The 14,541-nt window shown below is 38.4% G+C and overlaps 1 protein-coding gene and 1 pseudogene across 1 annotated transcript in view; both read right to left on the reverse strand.

Moving 5' to 3' along the window:
* Positions 1-14,202, reverse strand: part of ANO10 (anoctamin 10) — a 272,952-nt gene extending 258,750 nt beyond the window's left edge. The window contains exons 1-3 of the mRNA XM_006868831.1: positions 14,060-14,202; positions 9,726-9,923; positions 7,701-7,835 (exon numbers count right to left, since the gene is read on the reverse strand). Coding sequence (XP_006868893.1) covers positions 7,701-7,835; positions 9,726-9,923; positions 14,060-14,198 — 472 coding nt within the window. The 5' untranslated portion in view covers positions 14,199-14,202. The remainder of the gene's footprint in view (positions 1-7,700; positions 7,836-9,725; positions 9,924-14,059) is intronic.
* LOC102834073 lies at positions 1,896-4,031 on the reverse strand (annotated as a pseudogene).
* Positions 14,203-14,541: the final 339 nt, after the last annotated feature.

The raw sequence follows: 14,541 nt of genomic DNA on the forward strand, positions 1-14,541 counted from the left end.
CATTTTTAAATTATCTTCAACAACATTCTACTTGCATGTGACATTAATGTTTATTTCCACATTCTGTTGGGCTACCTCTTTTTGAAATGAGCATAAATATGGATCTCTTCCAATCCACTGGCCAGGTAGCTGTCTTCCAAATTTCTTGGCATAGATGAGTGAGCACCTTCAACGCTGAATCAGTTTGTTGAAACATTTCAATTTGAATCCCATCAATTCTTGGAGCCTGGTTTTTTACTAATGCCTTCCTTCAGCACAATTTGGACTTCTTCTTCCAGTATCATCGGTTCTTAATGGCTGAAATCTTGAAATGGCTGAACAATGACTATTTCTTTTTGGCACAGTGTATTCCTTCCATCTTCTTTGATGCTTTCTGCATCAGTCAATATTGTAACCATAAAATTTATGCTCCAGAGCAAGTTCAGAGTCTCTTCTGAATCCATTTTTGTCTTTTCTTTCTTAAACGTCTTTTTAATGACCTTTTGCTTTCTTCCTGTATGATGTTCTTGATGTCATCTCACAACTCTCTGATCTCTGTCCTTAGAGTCTAATGCATCAAATCTATTTTTGAGATAGTCATTAAATTTAGGTGGGATATATTCAAGACCACATACTTTTCCTTCAGCTTCAGCCTAAACTTGCAATATGAGCAACTGATGCTCTTTTCCCACAGTCTGCCCCTAACCTTGGTTTGGTTGATGATAATGAGCTTCTCCATTGGCACTTCTCACATATGTAGTCACTTGGATTCCTGTGTATTCTATCTGGTGAGGTTCATGTGTAAAACTGTCTTTTATGTTGTTGAAAGAGAGTATCTGCAATGAATGAGTCATTGGTCTTGCAAAATTCTATCCTGCAATCTCCAGCATCATGCCTATTATCAACGTGACACTCTGCAACTACTACTGATTCTTCCTCTTTGTGTCCACGTCACCAGTAATTATCAGTGCTGCTTTAAAAAAAAAGACTAACAGTTTAATGAAGATAAACAAAGATAAATATTTATTTAATACATGATGATGATTTAAGCAAGAGGCTTTGAAGTGAACAGGATTCTGAAGGTCCTTTGTATTAAAAGGATGAAAGGGCTTTCTACAAAACTTCTGACATGAAATTTAGGTAAACATTATTAAATGAGTTATAGTAAAAAAAAAAAACAAAAAAACAGCCCCAAAGAAAAACATAATTGCACAGTATTTCTTAATGTCAAATTGTGGTATTTATACCATTAAAATTAACATGACATAAACATTTTATCTTTTGGCTCCCTGACTGAAATGTAGGAAATATGAGAGGGCTTCAAAAGGTTTATTGGAAAATTCTATTATCTTTGAATTTCATCTTTCTATACTTTTTAAAACTCCCTTCTATCTATCAAGATAATTTTGAAAATACTTCCTCTTAAGTTCTTTTGTATAATTTGGTCCTTTTCATAGTGATCAATTCATTCATTAAATAATATGTAGTTTAACATAAACAAAACAAAAAAACACAATGAGGACAAATGTCTACAAAGTTATAACAGAAGAATAAATTAAGTTATAGTTTTTGAATTCACAGAAAACAGAACTCTAGGATTTTACTTGTTTCTGCAACAAAGATAACCATGCTGACTACAAGGAGTAGTCTAACTAGATTTCTACTGAAGAATTACATAAAACAGCCCTTTGTGATTATTAGGAAAACTGTTCTAGATACTTTTTGTGTGTGTTAAGTAGCAAGAGGCAAATTTTAAGTTTCAATCTGAGAATAAAAATCAAAACCATGCTGGCTGAAGCAATTCTCCATTTCCACCAATTTATATTCTCTGTCTTTTGATTTGGTGAATCTGGACCCCATGAATTTAATGGTACTTTGCAGAAGGCTCAGGATTATCCATTTATTTTAGGAAGTAGCTAATTTTCCTCTTGAAGCAATTTTTCTATTTCCTTATCCCAATTTTCATTTCTTTTCTCGGACTCTGCGACCACTTCACCTTCTTGAGGTACCTGTTACAACTCATCTTCCCAGTCTGTTGAGTCATCTTCTGGAACATTGTCTCCTCTGGCTTTTGTCAAGCACGAGCTGCTCCATTTCTTTCCTCAGATCCTCCTGACTGAGGTTATAGTCATCGAAAGCATCGCTGACAAACTCAGACACATCGGGGCTAGTGGAAATCTCTTCCTCATCCTCATGAGTTTTAAGCGGAGATGTGATTATGACACGTGGCGTTTGGAGCCACGCTGCCTCTGTCAGTGGCAGATTGCTATCTCAGCTGTTGTCTCTCTCCTGCAGCTTGCTGCTGGGAGGCCAGGGCACTCAGCTAGGCCCACTGCTGGATCAAGGAGACACAGTAAAAGCAGTTCCTCCAAAACGCTTCTTCCTTCCTGGTTCAGTTTCGGAATCAGGGCAAATCTTATCCTACTTAGCAGCTCATCTTCTTGGAGCATGACCAGGGCCACTGGGTACATTTGATCAAAATCAAAATTGAACTGCACACCAGCTGGGGGGATCCTGCAGGAAATTCCTTTGTCAGCTGATAAAGGCATGATTTACTGTTGAATTGCTTCTTCATCTTTACAGAAAACCCATGGCACACTGCTGCTTCCGACTTCTTTACATAATAGGGTATGAACAGACCACATTTACTTTATAAAGTAAAAATGGTTTCTCAAGGATATTACCTGTACTGTTTCCATCACTGCTTAATATAATAAATACAGGTGACAAAACACAGCACATATACCGGGGAGATTCAAAAAGTTCAAGAAAAAAATTCCATGACCTGCTTGTGAGACTGGTCCCTTCTGACAACATGCTCAAAGTACAAGAGATGAAACCTCATCATCCTTGCTTCTAAGAAGCATTCTGCTTGTACTTCTTCCAAAATAGATTTGTTTGTTCTTCTAGCAGTCCATGGTACTTTCAACATTCTCTTCCAAAACTATAATTCAAACAGATAAATTCTTCTACAGATTTCCTTATCCACTGTCCAACTTTCATATGCATATGCAGCAATTGAAAATACCATGGCTTGGGTCACGCATCCTTAGTTGTCAATGTGACATCTTTGCTCTATAACCCTTTAAAGAAGTCTTTCTCAGCAGATTTGCCCAATGCAATAACATCGTGCAATTTCTTGACTCTGCCTCCATCAACACTGATCACTGTTATTATTGTTAAGTGTCATTGAGTCAGTTCCAACCCATAGTGACATAGAAACCCATAGGGTTTCTGAGAAGTAGGTGGTGAGCTTGAACCATTGAACTCAACATTAATCATAGAACCAAGCAAAATGAAGTCTTTGACAACTTCAATCTTTTATCTGTTTATCACAATGGTACTTTTTGGTTCAGTTGTAAGGATTTTCATTTTTCACACACTGAGGTGCTGTCCATATTGAAGGATGTAATCTTTGCTATTCATCAGTAAATATTTTAAGTCCTCTTCACTTCCGGCAAGCAGGGGTGTGTCATCTGCATATTGTATGTTATTAATGAGTCTTCCTCCAATCCTGATGTCATGTTTTTCTTCAAAAAATCTAGTTTCTGAGATTATTTGTTCAGAATTCAGACTGAATAAATGCAGTGAAAAGCATACAACCCCGGCATACACCTTTCTTGATTTTAAACCACTTAGTATTCCTTGTTCTGTTCCAATGACTGCCTGTAGGTCTATGCACAAATTTCTCATGAGCACAAAGAAGTGTTCTGGAATGCCCATTCTTTGTAGTGTTATCCAGAAATTGTTATAAGCTACACATCTGAGTGCTTTTGCATAGTCAATAAACCACAGGTCAAAATCTTTCTGGTATTTTCTGCTTTCAACCAAGATCCATCTGACGTCAACAATGAGATCTCTGATTTTTTTTTTTTTTAACATAGATGAGTGAGCACCTCCTGTGCTGTATAAGTTTGTTGAAAGATTTCTCTTTGTGTTCTGCCAATTCCAGAAGTTTTGTTTTTCACCTTCAGTGCAGCTTGTATTTCTTCCTACGGTATCACTGGTTCTCGAACACACGCTACCACTTGAAATGCTTTAACATCGACCATTTCCTTTTGGTACAGTGACTCTGTATAGTCCTTCCATCTTCTTCTGATGCTTCCTGCATCATTCAATATTTTGCCCGTTGTTGTTGTTGGTAAGTGCTGTCAACTCAGTTCTGACACAATACTGTATAGGGTTTCCTGTATAGGAGCAGCTGGTAACTTTGAACCACCAACCTTTAGTTTAGCAGTCCAGTGCTTATTCTACAGCACCACACCAGAAAAATATCACAAGTCAAGGCATGAATTTGTTCTTCAGTTCTTGCAGCTTGAGCATGCTCCTTTTGGTTCCTTCCTTTTGAGTTTCTGACTCCAGGTCTTTGCACATTTCATTATTGTACTTTACTTTGTCTACTCAAACTGCCTTTTGAAATGTTCTCTTCAGCTTTTACTTCCTCATTTCTTCCCATTGTTTTAGCTTCTCTACATTCAAGAGTAAGCTTCAGGACTTCTGGCAGCATGGCATAATAGGCAAACACACTACACGAACCCCATTCAGCAAAGATGTAAGAGATCAAATAAAATAGACACAGGTGAACATTCTGGCACCTCGAGCATCAGAAGGAAGAAAAAGGAGTGGATAGAGTGCTTATTGGGAGGAGAAGCTAAGCAGGAATGGTAAGAGGGAAACTGACTGGTGAATGTCTGGACAGATGCAGCTCGACCATACTGTGAACAGCTCTGGCAACAGAAGCAGGCCTGGCAGAGCAGATTCACACAATCGTATTGCACCTTATTCCCTACCCACTCCTGCAAACAGAGGTATGGCCAGCTACCACTGTTATCCACCCACCCCCCATGTAAACCCTGCTCTCCAGAAACTCAGAGCCACGGCAGTGTAAGGTGGGGGCTGGCCATGCTGCTTTGGTGTGTCACTTTGGTACCTGGATTCAAGTGGGCTCAGCTCCAGACCTAGGAAACCCACAGAGCCACAAATAAATGCTCAATAATATTTCAAAACACAAAGACCATTTTCTGAAATGATGCCACAATGCTAGAAATTAATAATTTTCTTAAATAAAAAAATAAAAATAAAATGCCTTCCTACCTGGAAACTTTTTAACTGGCCATAGAACGACTCTTAGATTGAAAGAGAAATACAAAAAACAAAAGTACAGAATTTTTATATATCAGATCTATGGAAGTACAGCTAAAGAGGAAAACAAAGAGTCAAAAATAAGCATTAAACAATAAAAATGAAAGAATAACCACAAAGTGAACTAAACATCAGTTTAAAAAAAAAAGAAGAAATAAAGCAAAGTAAGTAGAAAGAAGGTCAATAATGGGATTCATAAACATGGAAGCAGGAATTTATGAGTTAGAAAACAGAAGAACTAACAAGGAAATTAAACAGCTGGCATTAAGGAGGAAACGTCAACAAAAGTGATAAATCACTAGTAATACAGATAAGAAAAACAGGAGCAAGCACCTAAGAAATGACAAGGAGAAAATAATCACTAAAGAAGGGCAAGTAAAAAAACCCTGAGAGAAATATGGACAAATTAACTCAATTCACATACATTAGAAAATCTAGACAAAAAGGATACTTTCCTATAGAACAAGAAAATGTATAAAAACTGACTTATGTAGAGATAAAAAGTATAAACAAACCAATTTCTATAAATGATTTAGAAAAACTGTTCAAAGACTTAATCCACAAATAACAAAGAGATGATTTCATCAGAAAATTCTACCAAACTGTTAAATTACAGAGAAGACATTAACCATATATGTTGTTGTTGTGTGCTGTCAAATCAGTTCCAACTCATAGCAACCCTGTATAGGGTTTCCAGCAGCTGGTGGGTTTGAACTGCCAACCTTGTGGTTAGCAGTTCAGTGCTTATCCTACTTAAAATAGGAAATATAAAGAAATTACAAATTTCATTCATAAGTGATATTATTAATATGAAAAATAGCATGGGTTTTCAAGCTGTTTTATATCTATTTTTAAGGAAAAGAAAATTAATTATGTTAGTGTTATTAACAATCAAGATTTTCAATGTAAAGAATAGATATAATATAAAACTAGAAAAATTAAGTAAAATCCTATGACTTTAACTGAAATTCAAAGTATCAATATAAACTCTGGGATGCTGCATGATGTGAAACCTTCATAAATAAGAGCAGAAATCCATAGCGAATACACTTACACTGCCCACTGCCACTAAGCTGATTCTGCCTCATACCAGCCGTACAGAACAGAGGACAACTGTTCCTTTGGGTTTCTGAGACTGCAAATCTTTATGGGAGCTGACAGCCTCATCTCTCTCCCTCAGAGTGGTTGGTGGATTTGAACTGTCAACCTTGCACTTAACAGCTCAATGATTAATCTACGGCACCACCAGGACTCCTTAAAAGTGCAATACAGTGAAACTTGGAAACCATATATAGGGGTCGCTCTGAGTTGGAACCAACTCAGTGACACTTAACTATAAAATATGTCTGTTGTAGTTGCTAGAACCGAAAACACAAGCTCACTACCATCAAACTGATTCTTACCCACAGTGACCCTACAGTACAGAGAAAAACTGCTCCTTTGAGTTTCTAAGACTAGAAATCAATATTGTGAGTTGAGGGGAGGTTTACAGAGCAGAACATCAGTTTTACATTCAACAAATCATACACTTCGTTTCAGCTTAATGATTACAATCCCCTCCATGTACCTTCACTTACCCTACTTGCTCCCTGCCGTCCCACTCCTCCTACATTCCCAATGCTTTAAATCAAAATTGTCCTTGGATAACTGCTGTCCTTTAGATCTTGGATAGTTGACCATTCTATAGCTTGCATACCTCACTAGTGCTGTTGGTTCCCCATACACCTCTGTGTTACTTGGCTGCAAACTGAACCACAGCAGTGAGTTCAGTTTCAGACCTGAAGAATGACCAAGGCTCATAATCTTGGGGTTCTACCAAGACTATAACTGTTTGCAGGAACAAACAGCCTCATCTTTCTCCTGCAGAACAGCTAGCGGGTTTCAACTGGCAACCTTGCAGTTTGCAGTCCAGGGCTTATCCTACAGTGCCACCAACGTTCCTTACTGTTGCTACTGTTGTTGTTAGGTGCCACTGAGTAGGTACCGACTCATAGCGACCTCATGCTACTGTTGTTGTTGTTGTTGTTAGATGCCGTGGAGTAACTACCGACTCACAGCGACCTCATGCTACTGTTGTTGTTGTTGTTGTTAGATGCCGTGGAGTAACTACCGACTCACAGCGACCTCATGCTACTGTTGTTGTTGTTGTTGTTAGATGCCGTGGAGTCACTTCCGACTCATAGCGACCCTGTACAGGGTTTCCGAGGCTGTAAATCTTTATGGGAGCAGAAATCTCATCTTTCTCCCGCGGAACAGCTGGTAATTTTGAACTGCTGACCTTGCGGTTCACAGCCCGATTAGTAACAACTACGCTACCAGAGCTCCTAGGTGCCATCAAATCTATTTCAATTCATAGTGACTCCAGTTGACAGAGTAGAACTGCTCCAGGGAGTTTCGAGGCTTTAAGCTTTACAGGAGCACATCACCAGATCTTTCTCTTGCAGCCCACTGGGTAGGTTCAAATTGTCAACCTTTCAGTTATCAGCCAAGTGTTTAACCATAGCACCACCAGAGTTCCGATGAATAAAGTAATTGTATCAGAATGTATATTCATGAAACTCATTGATATAATGACTTACATAATGATTTTCCTGGATACAACTTTGCCTGGGGGTAACCGGGGATCATTTTTTCATCTCTGGCTCTAAGATTTTCAAGTTCATGCTTGATAATGAATTGACATTCAGCCATTGTGAGGAAATCCTCATTGTTATCTAAAATAAAGCCCAAAATTCCAATTATTTTTCTCTGTAATAATGTCAAAGAAAAAAATTAAGCAATCATATTCAAATTGCCTGGGATTATGGAAGTAATAATGTTAACAATAAACAATTAACATAAGTAGTAAACAAAATATAAAATTGATAAATACAACTTAAAACTCCTTAAATATTTTGAGAATAAAAATTTCAGTTATAAATTCATATAACGTAATTCTCCCATTACTGTAATAGTTATTACATAATACGGTATAGACATCCAAACAGCAGGCAATTGCTTAATGCCATTAAGTACCACTGAACAAAAGGTAATAAACTCTTTAATTCTAACAATATTCTTCATTGTTGTTGTTTTTTTTTGTTGTTAAGTGCTGTCGATTTGGTTCTAACCCATGATGACCCTGTCAGGGCTTCTGAGGAGCAGCTGGTGAGCTTGAACCACCGACCTTGCAGTTCAAACCAACTTTGCAGTATACTTTGTTGTTGTTGTGAAGTGCCATTGAGTCGATTCCAAGCCATAGCAACCATGTATAGGGTTTCCGGGGAGCAGCTGGTGAGCTTGAACCGCTGACCTTGGAGTTCAAACAGCTTTGCAGTCTCGTGCATTAACCCACAGCGCCACACCAGGACTCCAGTATACCAGAGAAAGGTAATTTGAGAAGCTTATACATACGGCAAAATTCCTTCAAACTCTAAAACCAAGGCCATTGCTTTCTGGAGTCAAATATACTTCCCATAAACGAGGGAGAAGGCTGTCTGGTAAGAAAATATGGTAACTCTTTGACAGGGAAATTCTCTTACATGAGGTAAAGTTCATGTTGATCATTTATTCACTAAGGTATGAAAATCCAGCAAACGAGCCTGGAGAAGTCTAATCATTTCTTATAACTGTGAAGGTCCTGGAAGGAAGCAGTTTGATTCTGAAATCAAGCTCTTACCCTGATATCACAGACACCTTGGCTGTCACAGTTCTTTCCAGGACCTCTTCTCTTCCAGACACTTCTATGTGAGCCAGAACAGAACCACTCACCCCACTGTATACTCATTTGTTATTTTTATTGCTGCTGTTGTTAAGTGCTGGGGAATGGGGAATTGGTTCTAACTCATAGTAACCCTGTATAGGGTTTCCAAGGCTATAAATCTCTGTGGGAGCAAAAAGCCTCATTGTTCTCCCTTGCAGTTGCTGATGGACTCGAACTGCCAACCTTGTGGTTCACAGTCCAGTGCTTATCCTGCAGAGCCACTCTGCTCCTATATATAGTCAGTAAGAGCTAATAATTCAGAACATGGGGACTCTAGAATATTGAATGGGATGTTTTTTCCCCATTTTAAGAATTAGAAGATTTTACTACATAAATCCAACAAATAGTCATCATTCTAAGAATTATAATACAGTAATTATTAATAAGTTACAAGTTTCCTTCTAATTTATATTTATCTATTCTGAGGTGGCAAACTAAGACTCATGGACCAGATTTGTAATAAAATATTTTTGGAACACAGTGACACACTGCATTAATGCATTGGACTGACTATACAAGGTAGATATGAATCGCAAGACTGGTGGTTCAAGCTCACCAGCCACTCCTCAGAAACCCTACACAGGGTCACTATGAGTCAGAACCGACTCAATGGCATTTAACAACAATTCTGAGGTGGCAAACTAAGACTCATGGCCCAAATTTGTAAATACAGTTTTTTTGGAACACAGTCACACTTATTTATCTACCTATTGCTTAAAGCTGCTTCAGCTCTACAATGGCAATGTTGACCAGTTACGACCGAAATCTTAAAGCTAGCATCGTCTAAAACATTTAAGACAGTCATCAAAAAATTGCTTTTGAGAAACAGATTCGGACCCAAACAACAAACTGAAGGACTTACCATCAAAACCTTTGAAGTTGTGTCGGGTTCCATAGGTGAAGGCTCTCATGGTGTGATCATTACATTCTTTTACCAAGCCCAAAGCTTCTGCCCCTAACAGCAATCTAACATTGGAAGCACCAACAAGATACAAGTTCTGATTTTCTAATGTTTCTTTCTCACATTTGTTTAACAAGGGTTTAAACAACAGCTGGGCACCTTTAAAGGGAAGATAAGCACAAGTTTAGAAAGACAAAAACATAAAAGCTTAAAAAAGGAAATCTTTTAAATACTACCTTACTATTTTGGTAAAAAGAAAATAAATTATAAAAACAATTTAAATCTTCTGAATAACTGCTAATCAAAGTAAGTTAGGGAGGGTAGTTCTTTATTGCTTCAATCTTTTTTAAAATTTTGTTGTGGCAAAATATACACAACAAAATATATGTCATTTCCAAGGTTAAAATTTGAAGACAGAGATTAAATTACATTCACTATACCGTATACCCATTCCCACTATTTCCACAAAAGTTTTTCTGAACTCACTCCCAAAAGAAACACAGTACTCCTTAAGCAGTAACTCCCCATTAATCCCATTCCCATGCCCCTAGGAACAACTAATAAATTTTTATCTCAATGCAGGTGCCTAGTCTAGGTATTTCATATAAGTGGGATCCCACGATATTGTCCTTCTGTATCTGGTTTATTTTACTCAACATGTTTTCAACGTCCATTCATGCCGCAACACTTACCAGCATTTCATTTCTCGTTATGGATGAGTAACAATTCCATCATATCATATACTGGTGTATGTGCCCTGGTGGCACAGTGGTTAAGTGCTAATTACAAGGTAGGTGGGGTTAGAACCCACCAGCCACTCTGCAGGAGACAGATGTGGGAGTCGGCTTCCATAAAGATTTACAACACTGGAACCCTATGAGGCAGTTCTACCCTGTCCTACAGGATTGCTATGAGTTAGAATTGAGTTAACGACGATGGTTTTGTTTATCCCATTTTCTGTTGATAAGACATTGAGTTGTCTCTACATTTTGGCTATTGGGAACAATGCTGCAATGAACATTAGTGATCATATGCCTGTTTAAATCATTACTTTCAATTCTTTGGGCATATGAGGAAGATTCAAAAGTTCTGGGAAAATGGACTATTTCCATGAATTTTTGAAGCCCTCTCATATACCAATGGGTGGAATTGCTGGGTCATATGGTAGTTCTATATTAACTTTTAGAAGACAAACGGATTTTCACAGCAGCTGCACCATTAACATTCCCACCAACAGCATACGAGAATTCTAATTTTTCCACATTCTTATACTTCTTTCATGTTAATTTTTTAAATAAAATTTGTTATTTTCCATTTTCCTGATAATAGCTACCCTAGGAGTCCTAGTATGGCACTATAGGATAAGCACTAGACTGCTAACTGCCAAGTCAGTGTCTTAAATTTATCAGCCGTTCCTTGGAAACTCTATGCAGGGCTATTATGAGTTGGCACTGACTTGATGACATTTAACAACAGTGGGGGTGACGTGGTATTCCACTGATTTTAATTTTGATTTGTATTTGCCTAATGACTAATGACATTGCACACCTTTTCATGTGTTTACTGACCATTTGTATATCTTTTTTTGAGAAATGTCTACTCGGGTCTTTTGCCCATTTTTTAATTAGAATGTTCATTGCTTTATTGTTGAGCTTTATAGCTATTTTTATAAATTAAAAACTGGAAAATTCAGTAGTAAGTGGCTTGTCAGTTACTCCAAACAGACATATAACTAAGAGAATAACCAACATTTATTAGCTCTAGGTATAAAATTCCAGTGAGTAAAAATATGGAGCAAAAGGGCACCATTTCTTAATACAGAAATAACTATTAATATTTGAGAAAACGAATTTGAAATAAAACATTCTAGTGGGGGAAAATATACAAATGTAATAAGCATTAGATTATCACAAATTCTTTGAACATTAATACTAAGTAATAAAAACAATGCAGTTTTTCAGTGATTATTTTCCCTGTAAATGTCTACATTCAATTAGTTATAACAATGCTTTTAAGTAAGTTTATAAAAATATTAATCAAGGATGTTATGATTTGCTATTATGTGTGTAGTTATTATTTAAAGGATTATGGAGAAAGAGGATTTTTTTCCTAATTTTTTAGAATTTCTACCTGCATATTGTTCTTGCTGTTAGGTGCCTTCAAGTCAGTTCCAGCTCTTATCAACCCTATGGAATGCTGCCCAGTCCTGCATCATTCTCACAACTGTTATATTTGAGTGCACTGTTGCTGCCACGGTGTCAATCTATCTTGTTGGGGGTATTCCTCTTTTCACTGACCCTACACTTTACCTTGGAGGCCAGGATGGCCAAACTTCGTCTCTCATACTTCGGACATATTGTCAGGAGGGACCAGTCGCTGGAGAAGGATTACATGTTTGGTAAGGTGGAGGGTCAGAGAAAAAGAGGAAGACCCCCAATGAGATGGACTGGCCAAGTGGCAGCATCAATGGACTCAAGCGTGGCAACAATAGTGAGGTTGGCCCAGGATCAGACAGTGTTTCGTTCTGCTGTACATAAGGTCGCTATGAGTCAGTACCAACTCGATGGCACCTAACAACAACAACAACAACAACACTTTACTTTGTTCTATCTTTGTCACAAAGGTCAATTCTACTTGAGGAGGCAGCTCTTCCCCAGTTGTATTTTGAGTGCCTTACAACCTGGGGGACTCATCTTCTAGCACTTTATCAGACAAAGTTTGCTGCTCTTTATAAGGCTTTCAGTGACTAACCATTCAGAAGAGGTCTCCCTCACCTTCTTCCTAGTCTGTCTTTGTCTAGAAGCTCCACTGAAACCTGTCCACCATGGGTGACCCTGCAGGTATTTAAAATACTGGTGGCATAGCTTCCAGCATCACAGCAACACCCAAACCACCACAGTACAACAAACTGACAGGTGAGTTTTTAAAGGTACATTTATTTCTTTACTATTTACTCTTTAGAGAAAGCGGACAAGAATTATAAATATGCTAATGGGAGCATGCTGGTGTGGTGCCTTAAGATAAGCACTCAACCTCAAGCTCACTTCGAGCTTTAAACTCACCAGTTGCTCCTCAGAAACCCTATACAGGGTTGCTATGAGTCGGAACTGACTCAACGGTACTTAACATCAACACCTTGACAAAGGACTCCTGGTATAGCAGCCATGGGTTGCTAACCAGAAGGTTGGTGGTTCAAACCCAGCAGATGCGCCTCAGAAATGTTATTCAGGGTCACTTTGAGTCAAAACTGATTCAATGGCACTTACAATAACAACAACCCTGACAGAGGGCACTGGTGGTGCAGGGGTAGAATTCTCACCTTCAGGTGGGAGACTCAGGTTTGATTTCCAGTCAGTGCATCTCATGTGCAGACTCTGACTGCCAGTGGAGGCTTTCATGTTGGTATGATGCTTAACAGGTTTCAGGGGCTTCCAGAGTAAGACAGAGTAGGAAGAACGACCTGGAAATCTACTTTAATAAACATTATGGGTCACAATGGTTGATTTACAACTGGTCATGGGGATAGTGCAGAACTAGGCAGCATTTTGTTTCATTGTGCATGGGGTCACCATGAGTCAAGGGAGAACACAACAGCACAAAATCAGCACTGAGGATAACATCACTGCAGACAAAGATTGCATTTATCCTTCCCTTTGTTGTTGTGAAGTTCTGACTCATAGCAACCCTCTATCGGGTTTCTGAGGAGCAACTGGTGGGTTACAACTGCCAACCTTGTACTTCGAAATTCAGTGTTGATCCTACAGTACCACACCAGGAGTCCATCCTTCCCTTAATACTGCCTAAAGAATGCTCAATAGATACGTGCTCATTCAACAAGTATTTATAAGCACCTACTGTGGTACTCTGGTAGCATAGTGGTTACAAATCAGGCTGCGAACCTCAAGGTCAGCAGTTTGAAACTACCAGCTGTTCCACAGGAGAAAGATGAGGCTTTCTGCTCCTGTAAAGATTTACAGCCTAGGAAACCCTGTACAGGGTCACTATGAGTTGGAAACGACTCCACAGCACAAACAAAAACTATGAATCAAGTGCTGTGCTAGGCACAAAGTTTGGCACTGTGAACAAAGTCACTCATGTTACTTACAGTCTAATGGGGCCTTAGAATCTAACGTTGACTTAAATCCTCATTTCAAGCCCTAAAAAAGCAACAATAAGCAAAGGAATGGGCATGAATAAATCAAATACATCCATGAGAAAATTGTAAAACACATTCCCAAACATATATTTAAGTCACTGAACAGGACAAGGTCTGGGGTGGTATTTATTTTACTCACCTCCATCTTTCTTTTTCGCAATTATTCTATTTTTCAGCCATTCTTTGGTTTCTTCTTTGACATCCTGAGCAAGTTCTATGACGACTAAAGGTGTGAAAGAAGTCTCGCAAGTATCCAAGGCAGATAAGGTAACTTTCATCCTTGACCAACTTGCTGAATAGTAAAATAAAAGACAAAAATGACTTATTCTGGGAAAGAGGCCTGTGCTGTAGGCTGTGCTTGTGCTTTCTCTACATCACACCTAACCTTAGCTTCCAACATGAAGGAAACCTCCTTGTTACCTAGATGAGTCATGTGACCTTAGATAGGCTTAGCCAATGGTGCAAAGTACAGTTGTGAGGCAGGCCCTTAGAGGTGAAAAAAACAGCTTTATTCCCCGAGAAACTCAGAATTCCACATAGGAGACAGTCGATAAATGAAGGAAAACAGTGTGAAATGCGCTCTCACACAAGGGAAGAAAGTATTTATATAGGATGCGACAC

The sequence above is a fragment of the Chrysochloris asiatica genome, unplaced genomic scaffold (genome assembly GCF_000296735.1).
Source record: "Chrysochloris asiatica unplaced genomic scaffold, ChrAsi1.0 scaffold00124, whole genome shotgun sequence".
Classification (NCBI taxonomy): Eukaryota; Metazoa; Chordata; class Mammalia; order Afrosoricida; family Chrysochloridae; genus Chrysochloris; species Chrysochloris asiatica.